The sequence below is a fragment of the Lytechinus variegatus genome, chromosome 2, assembly GCF_018143015.1.
Source record: "Lytechinus variegatus isolate NC3 chromosome 2, Lvar_3.0, whole genome shotgun sequence".
NCBI lineage: Eukaryota > Metazoa > Echinodermata > Echinoidea > Temnopleuroida > Toxopneustidae > Lytechinus > Lytechinus variegatus.
In genome coordinates, this window is record NC_054741.1 from 37440655 (window position 1) to 37467804 (window position 27150).

The 27150-nt window shown below is 36.2% G+C and overlaps 1 protein-coding gene across 5 annotated transcripts in view; it reads left to right on the forward strand.

The window, feature by feature from the left end:
* The first annotated feature begins 493 nt into the window (after positions 1 to 493).
* Positions 494 to 27150, forward strand: part of LOC121408022 (epithelial splicing regulatory protein 1-like) — a 42373-nt gene continuing 15716 nt past the window's right edge. Inside the window, exons 1-4 of one of the 5 annotated variants that reach the window (XM_041599322.1) lie at positions 497 to 890; positions 1238 to 1384; positions 3229 to 3357; positions 12760 to 12982. In XM_041599322.1, coding sequence (XP_041455256.1) covers positions 1259 to 1384; positions 3229 to 3357; positions 12760 to 12982 — 478 coding nt within the window. In that variant the 5' untranslated portion in view covers positions 497 to 890; positions 1238 to 1258. Of the gene's footprint in view, positions 1385 to 3228; positions 3358 to 12759; positions 12983 to 27150 lie in introns of all 5 variants that reach the window. The other 4 variants (XR_005968977.1, XM_041599321.1, XM_041599323.1 and 1 more) reach the window with 4 other exon arrangements.

A 27150-nucleotide genomic window follows, 5' to 3' on the forward strand; every position in this document is an offset into this window, starting at 1 on the left:
CATTGAATACTAATTGACTCTGACTTTGGCATTTGGGATTATTAAAACGGCAAATAGGGACAGGATTACAAAAGGTGAATAGGAATCAGACCGGTTCCTCTGTCTTAATTTGCATTGGCGTGCTTAGATTTTGGGTCATTTTCTTTTTTCTTTTGACCCGCCAATGGTGGCGTTGTTGAAAAGCAATCACGGTGATACGCCAAGGAGTTCATCCTTTAAGAAAAGCTATACTTGATTGGCTTCTTTGCAACTTTGAAAGCATTCCATCACAACAGCATCCTACACAATGATGAAAGATAAAAGAATGAAGATAACAATGGAAAGAAGCGAAACAGTGAAACGCCGAGGTTATAAGTTCGCCCTCAATGTTTTGTATTACACCAATCAACTGTGGATGTCTGTGTGAAAGAAAAGCAAAAGCAATAAAAGCACGCAGATACAACAGGAGTAGAGGGGATAAAAGTAGAGCAGAAAAGAAAATCAGGATTTATATGCTTGGAGGCCTTTTTCTTTTTAATAGATGAGAGGATAGATTAGGAATAGAATTATCCGGGTACGATAACATATACACACACAAACACACCCCATGCCCAGCACGCAACAGATAGCAGGCATGTAAAAGCAATCGGTAAAACCACACCGCACGATCCTCTACGCCCCGCCGAGTGTGTGTGTCTCATACACCCTACCAGCACGCCACGTATATAGCTGAGTTTCGGCGGATTCGGCCAATAAGCATCGCTGGTCGCCAAAACTTCTACCATCGCAAAGTGGCGACAGCATTTCGTAGATAAATCCCACTGGGACAGCTCGCCTTTTCCATAGGCTCTTAACAAAACTCTTCGGACGGACACGCGAAGGGCTGGTTACAGAGAGCACTTGTCCTACCAGTAATTATTTCTCCCGTTCTCAATCTTCGGGGGTAAATACGCATCCAAGTCCACGCCGGCAGTAGATAGTTGGGCCAGTGATCTAGTGAGTCCGGTACAGGGCTCTCCTCATTTCTTCGGTGCTGGGTTATGTTAAGAACAAACTTTTAGACCATTTGGGGGTGCATTTTTGGTGTGGTGGTGACAGATTTCTTAGTGGTGAATCTCTTCTTATATTTTTGATTTGTTTGTTGTATTTATTGCGGGGGTTTGAATTAGAAGTGAAAACCCGATTGAAATTTACGCAGGGGAATTTTGTGGCTTCTTCCTTTTCTTGTGAACCTCGGTTTTTTGGTGTTTATGATCAGAAGTAGTTGGTTGGAGGAAAAATGGCGTTTAACTATCTGGTGATTGTATTCTGCACGACAGCGGGGAGAAGAGGAGCTTTGCTTGGCACAGACGAGGAAGACCTAGTCCTCCTAGTATCGGTGGTGGTGGACGTTGAAACCAATAAGGTATGGTCATCATCTTTCCCCTCATCTTCTTGACATCTTCCTCTCTCTCTCTCACCCACTAATATCTTTCTGTTTTTAACCCAGATCTATGCCTGTCACATTATCCCGTGCATGTCCCTTATTCTCACCCCTTTTTCACATTCTCCGTTATTATCTTTCTCTCTTCCCTCTTTTTTTCCTTTCCCTTTGCCACTCTCTTGCCCATCCCATTGTTTCCTTTCTATCTCTGTCACAACATGTTTTCATCTTTATATTCACGTATCCTTCATCATCATCATCTTCTCATGATTCACACCTTTCTTCTCCCCCTCTCTTCATCTCTTCCTTTCTCTCTTCATCCCTTTACATTTATCACATATTTGAATACATTTCCACCTCACCCTATAATGTACTGAATCTCTTTAATTCAGAACACCCCTCAATCTTAATCACCAACTTTATCCAGTCACTATTTCTTTATTTTTTTTTAACCATAGATCTTCCCTTTTCTTCAAAATGACTCATGTGAATAGGTGGCAACGAAGCACTGCATCGTTTTCTTTTAAGTTGATTCGACTTTATTCCATATCCATTTCTCACTATTTTCATTTTCCTCAAAACTTCCCACTTTCTATATTTTAATTCATATTTTTAATCTTACACAAGACCCAAAGGTCCAATAAATTAGAAATAAGTTTTTGTTTTGGTGCGATTTACCTCGTTAATTCTGTGTTTTTTCATTGCCACAGTATAATTACATCCATATTTTGTTGGAAATAGCATTCATCTTCTCTCATACTTATCCATTCCATGCACATTACAATTGTATGGTATTCTAATCATTGTGTTTGCTGCGGGATAATGGTGTTTTGAGGTATAATTGCGCTTACAATCCATTTTGAAATTTTGAAATTCTAACAACTCTATTTTCATCTCTAATTATCGGTAATGACAGTAGACTTAGATCTGAGTTAACTTTCGGGATGGCATGGATGGGGAAGGAGTGGTTCTTATTTGTTTCCCACACAATTTTCACGTTAGATACTTTGTATATCTTCGAGGTTTGTTTTAAGATTCCTCAAGCTCTGATTTGGCATTTACCTGCTATTTATCACGCTTTACCTCATCCGGCATTATGATTTCTTGTAGACCGATGAATACTTGGTTGCACCTTAACAATTGCAAGTCCTATTGTCAACCCTTCCTTGAAAACAGGTCTAGATTAAGAGCGATACCCTACGAAGTGGATGAGACCGAAATTTCCTCAACCAACCTATACCCCTCCATTCATACACTTCCTCCTCTATTTTCTTATTTTCACCCGAAACTTGTCCTTTAGTTTGTGTTTCTCTTTTTCGTATCCGGTCTTTATTTTTGTCTTCTTTTAATTTCAAGACTTTCGTTAAAACAAATCTGTATCTTACATTGACCATCACTTCTCCAATTTGCCATAATCTCAGTAGCATTTCGCTCTATTTTCTCGGCCCCAAAGTTCTGTATCGTTAGATTCCAATCCATTTCAAGCATTAAATTGTATCTCAGCCTAAAGACAATGAACATTACTGTCCCGGAAAATGTGAAATGAAAGTTTTAGAGACCATCATATTTTGTTGGCTGTGATCTAATCGTCGTAGAAACTCGAGATGAAGGACAATGCAATATATAAATCTGGGCTCTGTCTGTATGTATCTTGGATTCACATTAATTTGAGCAAAGTTGTACCCATAGGCATCCACCTTGTTGCTCTGAAACATATGTTCTGCAGAATTGGGAAACAATTGGACATTTTCCATTTAAATATCTTCCGGACGATCAGGGGAGTTTTAGAATAAGTTGGTTTACATTTCTCTATCTGACACTATTAGGTTGTAAAATTCAACCAGAACTACATTCGACCTGAAAACTCTGAACTATCAGAAGAACTATGTACCACTCTCAACATCAGGCCAGAGGTTATTACTGGGGCAGCCAACCTAAGCCGAGTCATAGCAGAGGTGAGTCCAAGTTTATTTTTTTATGTTGTATTTAAAGTGTGATGGTCGGTGTCCATTAATGGCTACGTGGTAGTTTTTATTTTAAAACTGGAAAGTGGTCCGAAATATGTGTATGGGAGCGTTGGTGTGTGTATCATAAGTGTATATGTATGATTATTATTATTGTATAAATATTTACCAAGAATCATTTCAATACATCTGCATTATGCCATAAATGGTCCGCATTATGAATCAAAACGTTAAACCCATCAAAGTTACTGTGTCCCCTTTGGTTGTTTTCATCACAGCACGCCCACCCTTGGTATCTATTTCGTACATGTTATAAGCTACGAAACAGGGGTGTCCAGTATTATTACCCACACTTAGCCATAGCCCCATGTCGATCAAGTTGGACTTATTTTGGAACATAAAGTAACACTTTGATAAAAGAAGTTATAACGTGAATGAATCAGGTGTGTTTATATTGTGACGCCATTTTTATGTTCTAGATGCAACCGCAGTTTATACCACAATTCACTACATTGCATAGCTAAAACACGTGTAGGGTTCAAACAGATCCACAATGCACACCGTTTAAAAATACGTGGTGCTATTATCATCAACATGGACCGAATTCTAATACAAACTGTAAATAGCGATAAACATCGTTATCCCAGATTATTATGTTCACTAAATTAAGATAAAGACTTAACGTGCCCCGAGAATAGACTGTTGAAATAATCAGTTCTCCAGTAACAATGCATGTGGAAAATACACACAATAACGAGTTACACCGAGGCCTTGCTATACAGAAGAAGAAAAAAAATCTATTATACTCTATGCATTGTAATGATTGTAGAGTGGTGTGTGATTTGTAATTTTCTCAGCACCAATATATGCAACAGCTGTTACACTACCCACCAGTTTACCAAAATGACGTCACAAAATTAAAGCTTGGTGCAATATCAATTTCCTACAAAATATACACGTACATGCTGTATTGGTCTTTTGCAAATGAAGTGCTTACTTGAGAACAGAAAAAATGGATATATACATGATATATGTGTATATATCGGTAGCATGGTTTATATTGTTCTTTTCTTTAATTAGTGTATATTATATATGTATATAAATATATATTCAAAATTATTTCAACAGTCTATTCTCGAGGCACTAAGCCTTTATCTTAATTTTGAATATAATATATAAATACATAATGCAAAGGAGCCAAGCTATGGTCCCTAATCACACTCCTCTCAGAGTGAGATTTGGGACTAGTCCTTATGGAATGATATTTCAATCTTTCAAGAGTGATTTTTGTATGAAAAGGTGTACCCTTTTATGCACTTTCACTCCAAAAAAGTAAAAAGTCACTCTCGAAAGATTGAAATCTCATTCCATCAGGACTTGTCCCTCATATCACTCTGAGAGGAGTTTGTTTTCAATAATGGTTGGATACATAACAAAATACAAACTCATGATTCGGAAAATGATAAACGAGGTGAAAATATAAATTGTGTACCCCGTTACTTACCATGATTATCTATTTGCCGATTTAAAATTATTATAGATAGATGCTCACAAAATAACCCTCTTTTGCTTTTGGGAGGTGAGGGTGGACCCTTTCACATTTACAAACTACGCGTTCAACCCATTATTGAATTAGTCGTATACTTAAAAAAATCTTCGCCTGTATCATGTGTATATAGGGCTCTTATACAACGTGTAACCTCGTTCAAGAAGCTGTATCGCTCTAAAAATCTAAACACAATCTTCCTCTCATTTGAGATCTGATTCTATTTATCAACAGGCGGTTGGGCCTTGTTAATTCCCATGGAATCCCCTTGGTCCCACTCACTTTGATACTCCCGTTTCTTCTGTATCCTTAGTCCCACTCGTAGGGCTTTGTTGTCTGAAGAGAAAAGTCAATATAAATTTGCTAACGACTATTTATACAATCGCCTATTTTAGTGTACATAGTAAGTGACAGCATGTAACAGAGATCGAATTGCTGTAGAGGGAAATGATCGGTGGAAACTTTCTGCTTTGTGTGAAGAATTAGAAGTCCATAGCCTCTACCGTTAAGGTCCTATTTGTTTTTCCTCAAATGAAAATATGACAAAAGTCAAATACCTTTTTAATTACTGTGTGTTTAACACACATTATAACAAATTTGATTATGGAAATGAATAGAGGAATAAGTGTGATTGTTGGAAATAATACGCAAAATATAGGTAAACAACTTATTTTCGATGAAATATAACTTCTGGGCTAAATATTGTGGTTTGTGCTACTTGACTGTTGATCATAAATTATCATTCTATCGATATTGAAACGTTAATAGGACAATGCATACTAAGCGTTCATTCGGTTACCCAAAAGCTCATTGTGCCCATATACCTTTAACTACATGTAGATCATAAGAGTGGCACAAATGAAAACAGAACAAAGATTTTTTTAACCAACAAATCTCGAATAGCATTTGAAATAGCCCATGTGGCTACAAATACATTTGTTATGTAATTAAGTGGGTGTTAGGAGTGTCCGTACGTATTATTAAAATGAATCTATAAGAATCTATTGTCGTTTTGTTATGAACAGCTATTAATTAGTTAATAACATATGATAACCTCCAAATAGAAACGCTGGCATAGGCATACAGAAACTAATATGTTACAAAGTATCTCATAATATTTCTACGATATCACCACCGTTCATTATGATTCAATTGTGAGCTACCGTGTGCGTCATATCATCATATTGTTTACATTTCTGTCTTTCCTTTTTTTACCACTCCTCGCAATATTGTTCCGCGAGGATCTGGCCATACGTTTAGAGCCGGCAGCTATTATCATTTAGATGTGATATTATTTTGATAAAGCTCCGACGGACACGTGTTTCTCTCGTGGTTCCCCCCTTTTTCTTTAAATTTCGAGTGATGAATAGGAGATAAAACAAACACAGGCAGGCGAACCCTTTAGAAACTCATCTACGAGGGACCAATACTGAGCCTATGAATGATGTAGGGACCTCTCGAAGTGATGGCCCAAAGATTTCTTTCCAGATCAGTTGCAGTTTCTGATCGATAGGACCGAAACTGATAGCATCATTTTGATGTAATATTCCGATGGTTGTTAATATGGGTTCCCCCACTACTAAAAATGCACCCGATCTAGCTGGATTTAAGAAACAGCTGAGCAAAAACATGCTAATTAAAAGAAGTATATAGCGGCAGCGATTGCATGAACGGTGTGCACGTCCATAGCATCTTTGAGGCGTTAAAGCGCAGTATTTACAAGACAAGATATTTTCTCTAGAATTAGGGCTCAATTGTTGTCAAAAGATTGAAAGCAAACGACTGATTTTCATTTTTGATACCCACTTCATTATTTTGGCACAGGCAGCCTGATTTGGCCGAGATAATTATCTTTGGCAGCCATTTAAGATAGATTTGTCGAAAGTTTTCATGCCCAATTATGTTAAGTAAACATATCAACCCATAGATCAGTAGAGACAAACGAGAATTGAATTATATTAATGTAGGGGGAAGTAATTCGATTCAAAACATATTTTAAACCTATTCCGGGATATAAACTAAGTGAAACGAATAGTTTTTGTTTGAAACACAAGAAAGCAATTGAGGCAATGTACAAATTGCACAGGCATGTTGGGCTGTATGTTTTCAGTAGCATCATTTCATGACCAAAGTACGTTTCTGATTCTATCCTCTTCCTCCATCATGGCACAATGACTGTATACCTATTGTGTGTTTCTAGACAATCCTATTCATGATCTATAGGGGAATTATCGAGTCAAATTCTTCCTCTTGCAAAGAAAGGCACACAAAAAGACAAAAAGATGATTAGAGTTCTAAAGGAAGGGAGAGAAAATGCACTGAAGAATGATGACGGGGATTTACTGGCGAGGAAGTAATGACAGTGAAATTCGTAGGAGTGTTTCGGGGACTAATTAAAATGCAGTACTTGAAATATATGAGATTGCTTATAAGTTGCAGAGGATAACATTTACCTTGGTTATATCGATGTGAGTGAAAATGAATGTGTGTGGGTGTGGGAGGGTGTAAGTCACCGATTTAAAAGACACACACGTGTGTGTCACTGAATGAAATATATGTGGAGAGTTGGGTTTGTGCGAGATGAGAATGCGAATGGTTGAAAAGGGGAATAAAAGAGTATGCTGGAATATGAAACTGAAAAATCGATGAATGTTATTTTATGGAATGTTATCAAAATACTCTGTCCGCCAAAGGAGCGTACGAATGTAGAGATTTGCTGTCTTGATTCACGGATGAACTTATGATGAGCTAAAATGGAGTGATTGTTGTCATCATAAGGTGAATCACTTTTGTTACCATAAATAATTATCACCTAGCTGATATTGATTTTAATCTTCAAGGGAAAATGGTGGACAATATTTGTACATTATCATAACATCCTCTTCTCATTCATAATTTTCATCATAGGCCTTTATTTATTACTCCGTGGCAGGTCAATCAAAATATCTTTGAAACAGTCATTGTTCTGTCGTTTATATATTTCGAGACTTGGACAATGAATATAAACTAATTAGAACATCTCACAATACATATATATCATAGACATCAGGAGTGTTTATTCCTAGCTAGCCTATCGATAAAACATTCAGTAAATAAATCTAATTGAATCCTATCAAAGTTAGAATCCACTGTACCTATATTACATCTTGTTATGCCAGGAAGTCTATAAAATTTGCCTGAGCACACTTTTTAAGATTAAAAATAGAATTAGGCCTGTATATAAAATTCGACATGATCCATCTGCAATTTGAATACGATTTAAACAGAGACATTTGCCTTGTACCACAAAACATATTAAAATCCCTTTTCAGCTTTTGTGATGCCACTTGGAATTGTTTTATCACAATAAAGCGCATTCCAACATAAGAATATTCGTTTATGACTCATATAACACGGTTTCGCATCTTGTTTCGATTCAAGCAACTACCCAATTAAGTCAACATTGGTGAGAGAAAACTGCTCTCAAATGGGATCAAAACTAAAACTTTTAATCGGGAAAACAGTAATTACAAGAATTGGCAGGTGCAGGTTTATAAGTTTAAAAGCATATTAGTGATGGATTAATATAAGAAATTCTCGATTAATCTAGTAGATATTTGACACGCTCAAATATGAATAAAAAACTGAAGTCATCGTGTGCAATTGTCTATCATACCTCACCGTAAAGGCATACACACACATCTGTAATATGAAACATATATTCAGATTTATGTATAACTGGTACACCAATTCGCATCGATATTTAATGCAAATAGTTTGGGGTTTTAATGGGTATTTTGTGATTCGTATATAACGTATACCATGATAATCTTTAAAATACTTCGCATCTGCCATGGTATATTATAACCACGACAATAATCTAAGTCTCAGTGTTTAGATACAATGAATGAACGTTAAAATCCAAAATATGATAATTGCAACTTTGCCATTTGTATAGATGGATATATGATATGGAAAGACGCCATTATACCATTAGATATATCGTTTCCTACCCGCATTTATACAGCTGGGTGGAATTTATTGCAATATGCAAATGCGTTCCAGAGACAAAGTATCCCCTCAAATAATGCTAAGAAAATTATGATGGTAGCCTACTTTCCATTGTAAGTATAAATACTCTACCACTAGAGAAACAAATCTTAGGCGAGATATATGGCATCCATGTTACATGACTAAAACTTATAAAGCAGTGTCGTGGAATTTGTGCAGAGAATTTGAAGGGACCTACACGTACAAATGTCCTTTTCAGTGTATTTATTGATTTGTTTGTAGTGATTATAATGAGATTTTCCAAAGTAAAACTTGCACGAGTTTGACGAGAGGCGAGACTGAAGCCATTATACAGGAAGTAAAGCTTTATTAGCGCAATATACATGTATATGCAGAGGAATTATTGCAGAAAAAAGCTAAGGATTTTTTTGGGGTATACGTATATCTCAAGGTGGCATGCTTAATATCCACTTGTATATTGATTTTATACAACCCAAACTTTGCTGATGTCATTCAAAATGTGGGCAAATAAGGAATAAAAATTCATAGAATCCAACGATCGGCTTATAGTTTCATTGGAAGTCTATAACTATTTATGATCAATATGAAAAATATATATTTATTTAGAAATCTTATAGTCTTAATCTTATACCATACTCTCATATTGTACTATTCTACCCGGTATATTTCTGACGTTTACATTTGATCATTGGTATATGAGAGCTTTCTTTAATGAGCAGGAACTTAAAGTCACACTAATTATATTCCAATCTGCTTAAATTACTCGTCTTTGATAACAATATCTGATATGAAAGCTCCAGAAAAGCATAAAATTGGGACATGAATGGCATTGCCTTCACGATGGTGGTTGTATTAGGGTGTCTCAAGTTTCATTCTGTCAAGGAAAAACGCCTGACAGTTAGCATAAATACAATCTCATATGCCCCAATATTCAATGTTTCCTTTTGCTTATGAGAAAAGGGCGTGGCCGGGTACGGTCACATCACAATTCCTCCCGGTTACCCCCTACTCGGGAGTTTAATTTACTGCAAGGCATGTTGTTAAGTGTCTATGATTTCTCATTATACATGGTATATGGCAAATGCTGCGTGACTTATCTCATGATTCGCTCTCCACCGCGACCATTCGTCAAACTAGTCTGGCATTGTGACGACACAGTATGTGTGATTGCGGATAACGTGTGAGTGGAATTACCCCCTACTACTTAACACGTAAAGTTTTAAACTGAAAAGCACATTGATTGCGTAGACGACCAAACTTTCTGCACAATGGCGTTCATAGAAACGTTATATCCTCCTAATACGAAGGCCTTACTCATCGTACTCGTATAGCCACTGTAATACAAGGACTCGATGTTAGTCACTGGTAACTAAACTTTATCATGTATAGAATCAAACGAACACTTGTTTGTATTCGGAAGGTGCAGGGGACACGTTCTATAGAATGTTCTTCACTGTATATTCCCCATATGCTAAACATCACAAAACAAAAATGAACATAAAAAATGACATATGACCTAAATTGCTATTAGAAATTACATTTTGTTTTGTGAGCATCATATACAAAATAACTTGAATTGCAGGTATCTTCTCACCATCACATATTTATTAACGTAACTTTTAATGTAGGCATTTATTAACTCTTACCATAGATATATCACAAAGATGATTGAATGGTATAAATATTGATCTGCATAATATTTCACTCGTCATGACTTTAGTCGTTGAAGTGTGCGGCTTTGCTCTTGAATGAAACGCCTTTTCAGTATCGTATGATAAATACACCTGAAACATACTTACTACTATTTCATATGAAATTGATATCAGTATCGGCAATTACGCTGAGAGTGGCTGCAGCTGTTGGGCCTTCTAACCTAAAGTGTTCTGTTGGTTCTATGTAAGAAGTAAGTTGTGATATAGGCCTGCAAGATTTGTATACTAATTGAACATTAATAAAATCTTATATATTTATGACTTGATACAATAAATGATGTTGTTATGAATATTTTGATATTAAAATAATCGCGGATTGCTATTCAAACATTATTCATACAATGATCATTTTGTTAAAGATTGTTAATAAAGCAATGCGAGCTTGTGTAAAGATAACGATTTACTAACGCAAGAAGGGGTATATGCCTATACAGTAAACCTACATAAAAATATAACTATTTTATCGCTTACAATAGTCTTACCAGGTATCATGGCAGGGGTTGTTGGTTTAAAAGTTACTCCTAAAAATGATTCTTACTTCCGATTCGCTTGCTGATCAGAAATTTCGTTTGGTTTCTCTCATCTGTATCCAAATGTACGATTTATGCAACATGGGTGCAGTGTACGATACGACAATCGTTAAAATAACATTGCCTTGAAAATCATACAACCATTTTGCATTTAACATTAAATTATGTTACCGTATAAACATACTTAAGTATCATGAAATCCCTAACAAATGGTGTTCATTTGTAGTTTTTACGTTGTCACTTATGAACAAAAACAAATTGTGTTAACAACATTCATGTAGGATAGGCCCTACATGAATCTTGTCTTGTAGAAATTACCTCATATAAGGCGAATTCTTATGCTAATAAAGTATCGTTTGTATCAACTTTAGTCATATCCCCAGTGGTAAGTGGGTGAATAGAAATTATTAATGGAAAGAATATGATGGATTGAATGAATGTAAATGTCTTTTATTCTTGGGCCCCATGGGTCGTGACCCCGAAGAAGAATTACCGCGTATTGAGGAAGCCACTCCGTACAATGGGTGAATGTTCATTTCATAGGCTTCAGACCTTTTTGTCATTTCTATTATTGAGTCAAACGAGCCAGACAAATAGGATAAAATCTCTTTCGAAGAACAAGGACGATCCCTTGCCCCCTTCCCTCTCTGTCTCCACCCCTTCTTATTCCCCTTTTTCTTACGTGTCCGAACTGTGTAACCCGTGACCGTTCCGGTCAAGGGTTTTCAGGTGATTAGGAATGGAAGCTTCTTCATTCTTCAATCACTGTTAATCAGGCTAAAGGTTTATCCATCCTTCCCGTTGCCACAAAGTACGACGCATCGGTATTTTTTGCAATGTATATGAAATTGACATCCCTTTCATGGAAACGTGAAGACACATAAAAGCTTTTGATATATACTCATTGATAGGTTTAAGAATATATGACCCCCCCTTCCTAATAACAATTGATGATAATAACAAGATCTTCCAAGTAACGTAATGAATTAAGCGTAAATAAGAAGCACATGAGTAAACATCAACTTATAGTAGGATTGCTCACAATAAGTAAGTCTATTGTACATGTATATGCTACCGAAGTAAAGAGACATATTTAAACAAAATTTGTATGCAGTAGTGGCACAGACAAATAGAAAATATGGATAGGCCTAATATTAGCACAGCAAGAGGTCAGAGTGGCCGTCAAGATGTTTTCTCTAATCGTCTTATTTTGTCTTGTATTTAAAAAAAATGGTTCTGATCTCTGCCTGTCACTATCGTATTCACTATTGCAATATTTCATTCTAATTGTTAATCTATCTTCCCCCTTTCTTTCCCCACACACATCCACCCACACGCGCGCATACACATATTAATCCTCAATGTTACACGCACACATCCTCATAACGAGAGTACATTCGGAATACATTTTCACATAAAATCCAGTATTCCGTTTACTTTCTTTTTTTCATTTTTGTTTTTAGTTAACAGGCAAATTTCCGGGCTATCTTGAGTTTGCTTGAGGGATCCACTTCTCTATATAAGATTCTATCGCACGAATGACAAAATGCAACTTTTGAATAAATTTTTTATCTCTCATAATTATCGTTTACAGTTCGACAACTACCTGACGACCGAACTCGTAGGCGAGGACGGGAAGACATTTTGCCTTCTGACTGACGGCCAGCTCCACGTGCGACAATGCCTTCACCCACAGACCATCAACAAGGGCATCGCGATCCCGGACTACTTCTACAGCTTCTTCGACCTCCGGAAGGAGTTCCGCCGGAAGTACCCCAACGCACCACACATCACAGACGTCAAGGACATGGCGACCTGTATCCTTTGAAAAAATGCAAATGTTATGTTTCATGTGCTATTTGATGCTACAGTTACACCAACGAAACCATCTTCTAACCGACCGACGGTGTGTCATTTGGAATAACTTACAATAGCTCTTATCGCTCTTGGTTTAATTACATTGATGCGACTTCAGCATTGGGATGGGGCCTATAATTGAATAGTAATAGCGTTATTATGAAGACATTAATCGAAGCCATCATAACAAAACAACAGTAAGATCTAACGAAACAGGGATAAAGACACGGTGCAGGGAGTGGGCATACACGATGCATGACTTGTAAACTTCTTAGAGTCACTCGTATTTTAAGCTTCGTACAAAATGAAAGTGTAGTGACATGAAAGCCCCTAAGTGCAACAACAAAGCTGAAATATTAATAGCCACCATTTTTTTTCTACTTTGCTTCACCAGTCATCCCTTGCCACCAACTCCAAATTCCTAGGTTTTCCATTGAACTATGCATTAATAAAGAAGTCTTATAGGTCTGCACGGGCGATTGGAGAACAGAGCTTTGGTTCCATTTTGTTTTCCATGCGACTTACACGCAACACTATTATTGTGTCCTTATCTTGTTCAGATCTAAGGTGATCTCCCCCAATACTATATTTACTACATCATATTTGTATTCACAAAAATCTCTCTTCTTCTCAATGCCACCCCGAGGAATAGAAACAATATTTTCTTCCCAAAGCTTCCTTTCTTACGCAAACAAAGACAGCTTTCTTGAGACCAAAGTCCAAATGCACGGAATTCCTCAAACAACTTAGAAAAATATGGATTTTGGATAAATTGGTAGGAGACATTTGTAAATGAAGTTCGTGTGTAGGGTACGGTTTTGACCGAATGGCGTGAATGGGATGGTCCAAATAGGTAAACTGAGGCAACAACTTTACAAACGGAATAACCCCAAATTAATCTAGATTATGGCAACAATATTGGGGATCACAATTATTCTTATCTAAAAAAAAATAGCTTGGAGACTTTATTTATAATTTTACTTGACAGCATGAAACGATGGATATAATCTGAAGAAAGTCTTTCAAATAGTTCCTAAGGCATTCCCATTCCACGAACTTTGTAGAGAAGTCGGATAGATAAGGCTAAGTACTAATTAAGTCTGTACACCAATGATTTTGAACCAACCAAACATCCGAATACACCTACTTGCTTCGGATACAGGTACAATTCCACTTGATTTTTGAAGGTACAGCTTAGAATTATTAGTTTCCTTATCTGTATAACGTAGTTCAAGAAATGGACCTTATAAGTACACGGTTTCAAGCCTGGCGAGGTTTTATACGGATGATCGATCGTGAAGTTCTAAATAGCAAATAGTCCCTACCCCGTCTCCTTGCATATTTTTTTTTTCAAAGCCTCTGTAGTCAGTCTGGCCTTGACATATCTTCATTCACAATACTATTTACTCTATTCCATTCGAGTTGTCAATGATAATATATTAATCCTATTTCAATTCCTCCCTTTGCAGACGTTTATGTATTTACCGGGCACAGTATTGAAAAGGCCCCGTCGGCTGAGAATTCTCACGAAATTTTTCTCAATAATTGCCAGTTATATCTTCGAAACTGGAATTGATACCCGTAAAATGTGACAATAAGCACCTTAAGCTAACTAAGTGTACATATTATATTGAAAATTTAAGTGTGATGACTTGCTTTATTTCGTTTGGTTGATAACTTGAAAAAGCCTCATTTTTAGAACATTGCACTTAGCGCTAAGAAAACACATTTTGAACATTTTCTGGAGTGGGTAAGATAGCCAGGCTGTGTAACCACATATGGGATATGTTCATTTATGGGGGAGTTTTCCCCTTTTTTTTAATATAGCATTTACTTTTTCCTCATTACTTTCATGTGTAGCCTTTTCTCTATAGCTTTCTATTTAGAAGTTCCATTTCATTTTTTATTTCTTTGATTTTGTTTAAATTAAGTTTCCCTTTCTCTTAAGGATTTGTTTTTAATTTATACTTTAACTAATCCTTTAGCTTTCGTTCCACATTCTTTTACCTTATAATTTATATTAGCTCTACATTTATTATTTTTCCTTATATCTATATGATCTGCTTATCTTAGCAAGATATGAGATCATTCCCATCTACTATCTAAGATTAAATAATTAAACATCGAATACAATGCGGTTATTTGTATATCCTTTATTTTCAAAACTCTCGTATTGTATTGCAAATGTTCAATATCTTTCATTTCTATTGTCTACCTGATGAAGATACCCTCAAGGGGTCATATTATGGAATAATTCTCTCCGACACAGTAAGGAGGAAGTGTTTCTATACGGTATTGTTTGAACCCCCAACTTAAAAACCTGCAAAATATGAAAATTTGTCACGACTAATGGATAAAACATAATTTGGTCTACTTATTTTGTGAGATTAGTAAAAAGCTGATATATGTTTTGTGGTAACGACGGCTCGTGAGAGGGGGGGGGGGTTAATTGGGACAAAATGATAAATGTGAAATCAAGCCGATCGCAAGGAAACGCTGGCCAGCATTGATACCACTCATTTAATTCTGCAAATAAATTCCTCGATCAAATATACATTATTTTGCAAACTTATATATCCCCAGCTTCCTTTTAGATTTTCTTATTTGAAAAGAGATGTACATTTTAAAATACCTTTTTTCACCTAGGAATTTAGATTGTGATTATATTAATCCAGTCCTTATTTTGAGAGGTACAACAAATTACCAAATTGTTGATTTCGTAAATTCGTTCAAGTTCCCCATTTGAACTAAGTAAATGAGTTTCTAATAATCTCCCGAGTATTTTGATTGATTTCCTTCTCGAGATGAAATGGCAAGCAGGAACCACGATTTCATCTTTATATGGACAATTAGTGATAGATTGACTAGTTATGAGCGAAAAGAAATGGAGTGCATGACAGGATTCAATAGTGCACCGATGGGAACGGCTGGAATTCCTTTACCAAATCAAACTGCTACATTGAGAAATGGTGCATCGCTTCCCACTTCAACTCGAAAGGAAAGAATGGTGTCTCGAAAATGCCAAATACCATGATTTGGGGGTAACAATGTACCCCCTTTTCAAATCAATCACCGTATTTGGTCCGTGCTACCTGTGGAGATGGTATATTATTGTGGTTATTTCGTCCTTTTCTATGGCAATGCATTATCACTGAGTTATAGAAAATGAACAATAGCGGCGACGCTTTTGAATTTCAATAATATTTCTAGGTTTTGTTATCTCCTTTTGCGGTTAATCAAAGAGGTAGCTACGCACGAACAGGTTAAACCTCGAGAATCGGTACCTTGAAAACGCAAACAACTTTATTTTCATATTCAGCAAAAATTAAGGTACCTTTTTTAAAATATAATTTGTTGTGATTGTTCTCAGGCGTAGTGTTGGTTTTTCTTTTTTATTCATCAATAGTGAAACTGTCCAGCCAAATCGTATCATTTATATTTCTTGTCTATACTCATTTCTTTGGATGAAACTTATAGGAACGTTTCTAAAAGAAGATACATGTAGATAATACCAACCTAATATAATCGTATGACCATTTTCTGAGCTCGGGTTTAATTCAGGTAATGGTTCAGTCTGTAGAAAAATTATGTCATATCGAAAACGTCGAAACTCTTTAAATTCTCTATTTTTCTTTAAATTGCTCTTAACATTATACTTAATTGTGAAGAAACTTTTTATTCTCAGACATTTTTTACTATTACCAAAAATTCAATCACAAATTTACACTATAGTTTAATTGAAGCTGGAGATAAAAATACAAGTCGTTCGTGTCCTCATCTAATTTGGGATTTGTCCCTTACTACTCTTACTTTCAAATTGATTTATTATTTCAGAAATGTAAGGTGTAAATGTGCATTTTCATACCTACCGTTTGGTGTATTTACTTTTTGTAACAATAATAGTTCTATAGTTGTTAATATCAAATATTACTAGGTTAGCTTTTTTTCAGCATACCAAACTATTCCAATAATATTTATTGTATGAAATATGTACTTTGGGGCACCCCCATACACCCCTGGTCATGATAGAGAAAGTGCATTCATTATCCAAACATACTCCATATGTACTTTCATATAAAAATATCATGAAATTCCAATGGAGTTGAAGACTTTAATTCTACTAATTACTTCACTTTACAAAAACTAACGTTATTATCTTCAATTCAGATTTTTTTTTTAAGAGAGAGAATGTTGTTTTCAATTGTTGGAGATATTTGAAATATGAATTACTTGTCGCAATGCTCTAGTAAGATTTAAATCACTGTGAGTATACCGGTCTCGCAAGAGTAGATTACTTTTATTTTTACAACCGAGTAAAGAATCAATTAACCGTGTCTTTACCTGATAAGTTTCGAGGGGAAAAAGAGAATGTGGATTGATCCATTTGTCATTCGTCATTCTTTTTACTGTTTAAAATGTGTAGTTAAATCGAGTTTTGTGAAACGGATTCTTAGTACAAATTTGAAGTTAGCAGTTACTATGCCACATCTAACATATCCTTGTCCGTCACCAGTTAGGTCGAAATTGGGTAAACTGAAAAGCTGTCTATTTCTCCCACTTTTCAATCTGAATAAATAGCTTCAGTTCTATTGCTGACTTTTGTCAGAAAGGAGAGATCGGCTGACTGCTTGTTGAATACCAAGCAGAAGTCAAAGGTTCAAAATCACTGAGATAAAAAAAATGAAGCGATCGATGCTTCTTTAAAAGAAGTTTATCGTCGAAATTCTCAAACAACCCTGGGTAATTTTGAAAAGGAATTGACAAGCCTACTTTTACAGTGGGTGCCGATTGTTAAGAAACTGCAAACATAAAGCTTTTCGCGACTTTAAGAACTTGCAGGAGCGAAATGAAGAGAGAAAAACAGCTTTATTGTAACCTTGATCTGCCAACATGACAAGAATAGATGTCACCAAAAGATGATTTTCACTTAATTGTCGTTGACTACTATGCAGTTCTTGCAGGGTTCTTAACCTCTTTAAAGGTGATAAAACTATGACACAAGTGACTTGATTTAAAAGACAACAACTTGAAGAATCCCCCTTTTGAAAAAAATATACTTAAGTAATGTGATACCATGACAGGAAACAATAAAGCAATACATTTTCTATAACATGTCACTTTGAATACAATACTGAATTATGATTGGGGCATATTTTGGTTTATCCAGGCTTATTTTCAATTACAAAAGGAAGTTTTGAGAATTAGATTTCAGTAAAGTGGACGGGGGGGGGGGGAGTGGAGCGTTTGACAATCCAATTATCCTCTTTACCGCTCTTGACCAAACTCAATAGGGAAACCAACGGTGGAAAGATGCAATTTAGATTTAGAACTTTAGTCATAATTTTTAGCTTAAACTTCACATTTCAGTTGAAAAAAAAAACAGGACTCATCGCATAATACGGTATATGAGACTATTTTGGGGGCGGCTTGATGCTATAAATTTCTTTTAATACGATTCGGGTCATAAAGCCGTAATCCCGACATTAGATTGCAATAAGGAGAAAGAGTGTCTAAAGATGATACTCACATGGTTGCATAATTTCAATGGGTACTATCTTAATGAAGTCCCAGGCCAAAAAGTAATAAAACTAACGAATCTATACACAACTACCGTGTGGTTTGGAGAAAGCTTAACACGTTCTTTAGTTGACTCGGTAAAGAATCAGAGCAGAGTTCAAATCTCTGCTCGACTTAAACAATACCAAACTCTTAATTCGGTGGCTTTTTCTACTTCCCGAATGCGAGCAGGAACAAGTAAAAGCACTTCTATTATTACCCTCCTTGTCCATGTTGCTTTGAAGCCCACGTAATTATCGCGTGAGAGTCAATGGTCATCACCCCAGGAAATTATAGACAAAAGCTGTATCGATTGGGGATCTGCTTATGTGGAGCTCAACCTTTTTACGTGATGGAACGTTTTTCTCACAGGGGACGAGGAAACCTCGTTACCTTAATCTCACCTTTGTTCCAATTCCTTACCATTTGGAAACCTTTCTTTCCCTTGAAGATGTTATGCTGCTAGATGGGAATGGTTTACGACGGAGAACGGTGCCGGAGAAGGGTGCTTGCATAATACTACAGCACAAATTTTCAATATTCCCCCCTAAATTATGATTCGAAGTGCAATTTCTAAATCGTAGGCTACGTTGATTTATTTGGATCTTACTAATATACAGTAAAAAAAATAGTATAAAACATTTACTTGTTACTGAACGAGATTTTAATAAAATAGAGTGGTTGCATTTGAAAGATTTTGTTATCAGGAAGTAGCATTCATGTGTAATTTTCTGAGGGAGCGCGCCCCAAGTATAGTTCATTCTTATTTGCAGGCTACTGTTATTTGCACCTGCCTCCCAGGTCTCCAGTCTTATGTTATAAACAGCCTTGGAACCAGGAACTGCCGAAGACATCTCATGAATCGACATTATTTGTGGTTCAAAGCCGAGTGGGCTGTTCACTGGCGCCGATGCACGACTCGATGTCCAACTCTTGGTCCAACCTTTCTTCTTTTTTTTCTTTCCACTGAAGTCAGTCGTTTACCTTGCCTTGGCCCACAAATTATGCCTTTGCCTCATAGTCTCAGCTTAAGAATAGAGGCCTTTCTTACCATGAAAGAAACTTATAAGGGCATTTATCGATTATGTCTTGTCCCAAAGACATTGGTAATCTGGATCCATTGTCATGATGAAATCCAGTAGACGTAAAGAAATCTTCAGAGTGCAGTGGTTATTATCGTAAACATTATCTCCTTTATTTCGCGGTTAAAAGCATTAAGAATTATCTTCAGGGTTCTAGGGTAGTTTTACTTAAATGGGAATGTCAATGGGATATCGAAATACCAAAAATGATTAATTGTCATTTTCTCTCTTGGCGCGGATTTTGGAACGGATTTCCTGCGTGGAAACGGATTAAAAATTGACGAAAGGCATTCTGTAGAAGTTTAAGTATCGTACTTTGGGAGTGGGCTACTTCCTTGCATAAGAGGGAACTTCACCCCTCCACTTTGTTTAAAAAAATCATTTCTGAATGTTAAGTTAGACAGGACATTGACCGCTTATGATGTAAGTTTACATTTTGAAAAAAAAATCGAATGTGTATTCTAGAATTATTCTGATTTTCCTCTTGTTAACTCTAAAGAGAAAAAGAAAAAAAAAAAAAAAATCCTAAATGTTACGAAGGGGTAGATAGGTCTTCAGATCTCGTCACTGATAGCAAAAAGAAAAGAAGCTACATGTACTGCACTATGACTATCCTTATGATTGTACTTTATTAATCTGATGTTTGAAGTCTTGCATATTGAAATTCCTTTCACTCCGTAGGGTTATCCTTCAGTTACTTGCCTCCACTAACTTCCCGGGATCTATATTCATCATTTTTGTACAAAATTAAATTGGAGGCTGCCATCTTGTATAACTTCGATACGGAAGATCAGTGACGTCATTTGGTCTAAGTACGTACAGATGGCGGGGGGGGGGCGTGGGAGCCAGAGGGGGCAGGGTTATTCTTCAGTTAATTGCCTCCACTAACTTTCCCGGGATCCATATTCACCATTTTCGTACAAAATTGAATGCGCATGATACACACCCTTCTATAGAAAGATGATTGCGTAACAACCCCTTGGGAGAATAAACCTGTGAAATAAATCAACCCTTTCCTTCCAAGAAATCCCTGTTAAATTGATTAATAAAAGCTTAAGTGATATGATTTTAATCTGGGAGGATTAACAACAACTTTATGTACCATGCATGGTAATTGATGACGATTCACACCGTTCGATTAATACTTATTACATTGTAATCCAATACCGATCAGTTTAACTTCTATCCAGTATTGAAAAAAAAGGGTTTCCCTTATGGTATCTTTGCCATCCAAAGGTACTTTCCAGGGCATCAGTACCCAACAGTCAATTTAGATAAAGTAATAAATGGGAGCTACCGTCGGATGGCCAATTTACCACATGCAACATCTTTATTCAGGCCTCGGAGACATTATACAAGTCATCTCTATAACCATGGCGTACAAATCAAGACGCCATTTCTAGGCTTTGAAAATCAAAACTTTGGGGAGCCATTTTGACTTGATCCTTGCGATCTATTGTGCGACCCTTCCATTTGATATGGGTCGTGAACTTATTATGTAGTTATAATGACCAAGTTTAACCAGTGCAACTTTTAAAAGTCATTTTATTTGATTTTATACACCCACGCGAAAAAGCTACGAGCCGTAACGTGAAAACACGCCATGCTCTGGGACCGACAAGACAGGAGCCCGACACACAAGATTTCATGCGGTCGCGTAAACAGCTTCATATGAAATGGAAATATTCCATTATTTAAGATTTTGTCTCATAGTGGTTCCGCTTATTGCGAATTTAACAATGCATTAAAGAATAACAGTATAACCGCATTGTTCTTTTAATTTATAAGAACATGTAAAAAAAATACGTACGTTAACGTCCTAGATAAGACTAAGTCGCTTGAATAAAGTTATGTTTGTATTCACTTTGTCTTTCGCTTTCGGGAAGGTGCTTTTGCGTTCAACGATGTATTCATTCTCCGTGTTGACCTATAGGTGTGTGTCCATTGCACAGCTCACTGACCGCAATCGATAAATCGATATGACGAATTGGTAATCCAATTCTCCGAGACAGTGATATGAATGGACAGGACAAGGAAAACCAATAAATGCGAATTGCAATACAAAACGTGATTCGCGATAAAGTACATGGCAAAAATAGAAATGTAATTTGCTTTTACCTTATACGATACCAAATATTGCAAAAAAAAATGCTGCTACGTTAGGCAATCAAAGCAGCAAAAAAAGTTGGTGCACTCCATGTTGCAAGCAAAATACACATTCCCCGAATTTCTTCGCTCTATAGGTTCGCCAAGTAATACTCATAATTTTGATGAAAGGGACCCCTCTCCCTTTCATAACATTTTCATGTTCTCTCCGAATGATAAATGATGTCTTATAATTAAAAAAAATGAAAAGGCCTTCTTATTTTGTAAACAATGAACATAATTTCGGCATTGACCCTTGTGAAAGAGGTGAGGAAAGGGCTCATAAAAAGTTGGCTGTTTTCACCACACGAACATGATAATCCCACTCTCTTTGTTATTTTCTTCGTTTCTATTCTTCACGAGCCAAATTATAGGATTGTAGGATTGATGGAGGGGTCAGATTACGGGCGATGATAGTGTACGGTATTGTCCAAAAGTGCCCCTGCCTAATACAATGGGGTTGAGTACTTTTCAAGGATTTTGCATTTTATGAGCTACGAAGCTTTGCGTCTTAAGAGGGTTTGATTTTCTATTTGAATGTGTAAAGAAAGTGCTACTTGAATGTTCAATACTTCGTGTATAAGAAAAAAATCTTTCTTTCAAATACGGCATTTGGTATGGATTTATACAGAATGCCCCTTTAATTTTAACAGTGTTTTGTAGAAATTTAAACACCATGAATGGTTCAGAGTATGGTAGCAAATAATCTTTACTTATAAAGCCAGATGGATAAAAATCATTATCTATAATAATTTTGTTTTCATACCCTTAATATTAAACTATTCTCCGAAAAGGAAGAGTAACGTATGTGTGATGCGGACATTTTCCACTGATGGAAATAGCTGTATGAATCTCCCATTAAAACGATTCAATAATGATTAATTTGCCTATTTTTTGACGAAAATCTAAAGAAAATATTGCTCACAATATATGATGGACCTTAGCTTGATTATTGTAAATATCATTGCACTTTGAGAAAAAAGGAGGTACAATAATAACAAACATTTCGAGTAAACATTATGATTGCATGTATTTGAAACCCGAAGGGAGAGGACAAAACATGGTATGTTAATGATATTGCACCCGAGGCAGGGGTCACACAACAAGAGAACCTGTGCTTAAAAAGGTAGCTCAAATTCTTGCAAGAATTATGATGCACGTGAGGAAAGATAATCGATTTTATCATCTCGGTCTTTCAGAAGCATTATCGAACTCTCAAAAGAATATTCTTTTGGAGGTGAATGAATTATTTTTCTCATGGCCCACTTGGATGTTACCTGTGTCCGTTTTTGTGAGAGGTTCGCGAACGAGGTCACAAACGGATTAAGGTATAATTAAATGAATAGCTCGATGTATTCATGTAGTCGATCTGTAAAAGGACAGTATTCGGGCGAGGCTAGTCACGGGGTGAGGGGGTGGGTTCACGATGGAGTTGGTTTTCAGAGTTGAAAAGTGCAACTTACATGATTGAGGATGTCGGCATGATTGGAAAGCATGAATCTTGAATTTGTTGCAACCCCGAAAGCTTTATAACGAGATGTTTATGTTGATGGTGATTGCGAGTGCGTGTGTATGTGCGATGTGCAAGTAAAATTCTCAACGATACCAACTCTGGAGTAAAGAGTAAAAACAAAATTACTATGGATTAGCAAACGTAAGTTTGCTCAGGGAAAATTCTAGCTAAAATGCATTTACAATTTCTGAGTTTAATACACCTACCATTCACCTAGAATCTGCACAGTATTTGATGATATATTCTATGTTGCCCTTCGAGTCGACACTATTTGTTCCATGTTTTCTATTATCTAGACAATTTAGAAAAAGGGGAAGGGTAACAGGGTGTGTGGTTGTGCGTGTGTGTAGATGTGTACGCTTTTTTGTTTGTGTAATAGTGTGTGAAGATTATGCAGGGGTTAAAAGGGTGTGTACGGTGGGCGTGGTCCAAAACAACTAGCGTTTTTGTCGCCATTTCCTATTCGATTCAACTTTAAAATCGGACCTTTGATTTGGCGCCAGGGCCAAGTATATTTCGGAAGGAAATGGCGCTATAAGTGCCAATGGACTTCTCATAGATATCCGAACTTAATTGTCTTATGGTTTCTGCAGTCTTTAAACAAGTGAGATATAAAATATTCCTTTCGCATTACTTGTCAACCAGACACTGACTTCAGGCGCTTTGTTCTGCAGAACCTTTTAACCAATGAAACCATTTTAAAAAGTAATTTTATCGCGTCGCACCTGAATTATTTTGACTTCCTTGTTACAAAATAGTAAATCTACCATCCAAAGTACAATATCAGCTCGGATTGTATGAAAGATTCGGATTTATACATTCTAGGCCTGAGTTTTAGAAATATAATACATTGTTCCTTTTGATATATGAAAATAAATGTATGAAAAAAATGAACATCCCACTTATTTCATGAGCTATCGAGCACTGTTTTTTTTTTAATTCACACTTGATTCAAGTTGTTCCTGGTCTTGTGTAATCTAAGACCATAAATGTGAAGATTTTTAGTTCGTCCTTACAAAAAAGACGACTTCCATACACTACAGGCATAACCTTGATTAATGGTCACTCTTTGTATCACACTCCTCACCCACATTGCTGATTGGACAGGAAATATTCTCATTTCGCTTTGGCCTCATTCTTATTCATACCTCCGATAAGGATTCATTTAATGGCGTTTCGAATTGATTATTTTGTAAAGCATGACCCCACATCTCTGCGTCCATGAAACAGTTTCTCGCTTGTTTTCTATGCATTCTTATTCTCATATCAAGAGTGTTTTGAAGTTAAGTGGAATCTGTCTGGCCTTTTCAAGATTGAATAATTAAAAGTAGGTCTTTCTGATAGCAAGGCTAGCCAGAATGTAAAGGAGGGGGAGGGGGGAAGGAGGCGGCAAAGCAAATATTTCTGCCGTCTAATACTTTAATGCACCAGACATCTCACAATCTTTCACAGTAGAAAGGTTTTCTTCAATGTACGTTTCGAGTCCATCTTTTGATGAATTTAACGAGACTCTGCAACACAAATTATGTTGGAGAAAATTCGTAGAAAATCGAGGATTAAATCCTGTTTAAAAGCGATGATTAGTATTGATAGAACCTCGGACAATGTGCAGGCATTTTCTTTTTTTCTGTTTCTTAATCGGTAGTACCTCAATCTGTATATCTCCTTTTTTTTTGCAAAGCTACTCGAAAGATTCTCAATCATTATCATTAAAACATTAAAATCATGCACTTATTGTGACTAGACCGCCATTCTCTAAACAGTTTGATGACATCTAGAAAAGGTATTACAAAAGAGAGATGAGATCGAAGAACAATAATGAATAATGTTGGATAATTTAAGTGATTCACCTGAAAATCCCTGGAGATTAGTTAATTAGAATTACACAAATTCATCACTTTGTTAAATGCACAATATTAGTACGTGTGACATTTATTCATTTTGTAGTAATTTCATATTTACTTTTGATATTCGTCAAATCAATAGGCCTACATCTTTGCATAATTATGTTACATATGAATACAGCATACCACATTCAGTACTTGTTTAAGTGAGTTCAAATGTGTGTGAGATACATGTAGTTTCGTGACTGCGGGTGTACACATATTACTTGCTATTGTGAAGCATGATAATGCATCATAAATTCATAAGCAGCATCCATATTCACTGGAATGCTATTTATTCGGTGATTCTTTAGCGAACCACACATTGTAACCAGCCGACCATAACCCATGATCTAAATGGACTTACCAACCGCAATCAGTGATTGAATAAATACTGAAATATTGATTTGTTATTTGACTGTTGTTGTTATGTTAGAGTTTGATAAAAGGCCGGATGGGAAGAACGAACAAGAAGAGGTATTTTTTCATAAGATAAAACAAATCATGGAAAATTGTTTAGCAAACCAACCATTTCTTTTGAAAGTAACGCTGAACTATGTCTGGTATTAACATATTACAAACTACATAAACATTTACCCCGCGCTCTCATCAGTTTCCATCATAGTTTAATTAAATATTGTATACATCAGTCGATATAAGAGAACACTTTTCCACATTAGAGGGCAATTTTTAATTGCTAACACTCCTAGTCATTTGTACATTAATATCCTACGCTTTTAATATTTTAACTTTTTATAACGATTCTCGGGAGAATACAATTCAGGGTGTTTTTTTTTAAATAATTATCGAGTGATTTACAAAGATAGTCATGGACGTACAAGGAAATTCGACACAGGAAAGCATAATGAAGATATTTCTTGCTTCATTTAATTTTAATGAATTAATATTTTAATCAAACCCGTGCTTATGTTTTTGCAAATGTATTGAATTATTATTATGGCTAATAATTCTGTCTTATCTATATGATTATCACGGCTACTACCCCAGTTGTACTTGGCATTGCTTGGGTATTTTAAAGGTATTGCTTTAAGTATTTCATGCGTGTTGAGATCACAGAAGTTGAAGTAGCTGCATTCAGCAACCACATACCGAACTTGCCCGGGGCCTATCCCACGCTCACCGTCTCATCCCTGACTATTGTTCTCTGAGCGCCACGGGAGAGCAAGCGTAACAATGCAAGGACCCATAAACTGGGGAGACCAAAAAGGAGGGCAAAAGGAATACTTCGGAAAACAGGGTGATTATTGAAGAAGAAATACATGGAGCTATAGACTGATTGGCGAAAATATGTTTGGATTTCGAGGAGGTTTAGGAAAATAAAAATGAGATGTAACAAACAAGGAGAAGTTCGTCCTCAAATCACATGCTTTTTTTAAATAAACGCCATAACGAAAACGATACTGACAATGATGATGGAAATGAAAATAATAATAACAATCTTCAAAATGATGATAATCATAATCTATTGCAATTATAGCAATTTCATTATTGGAAACTAACAAACGGACATATTTGTCCCACATACACACACACGCACACCCTCACAAAACACACACAAATTAATTTTCATTTTGATCCAAGTGAAATTTAATGAAACGTGAAAATGCACATTTAACAGGTTTCTTTTGATTCAGTAATGATTTGCAATACACACACATTCTCTCACTCACGCACACATACACACACACACACACTCTATCGATATACACTGGGAAAGGGAGGGTCGAAAGAAATATAAAGAGAGCGTGAGAGCAAGAGATAGAAAGAGAGAGAGAGAGGGGGGGGGGGAGTAGAAAAGGAAATCAAGTTTTATTAGTGCATGAAAATCACTCAATTATACCTTTAGCACCCATTTCCAAGTTTGCATTTTCGATGGTGTTCCACCCCTGCGCTTTAAATTGGCAATAGAAAAATGATCAGCCTGTTGT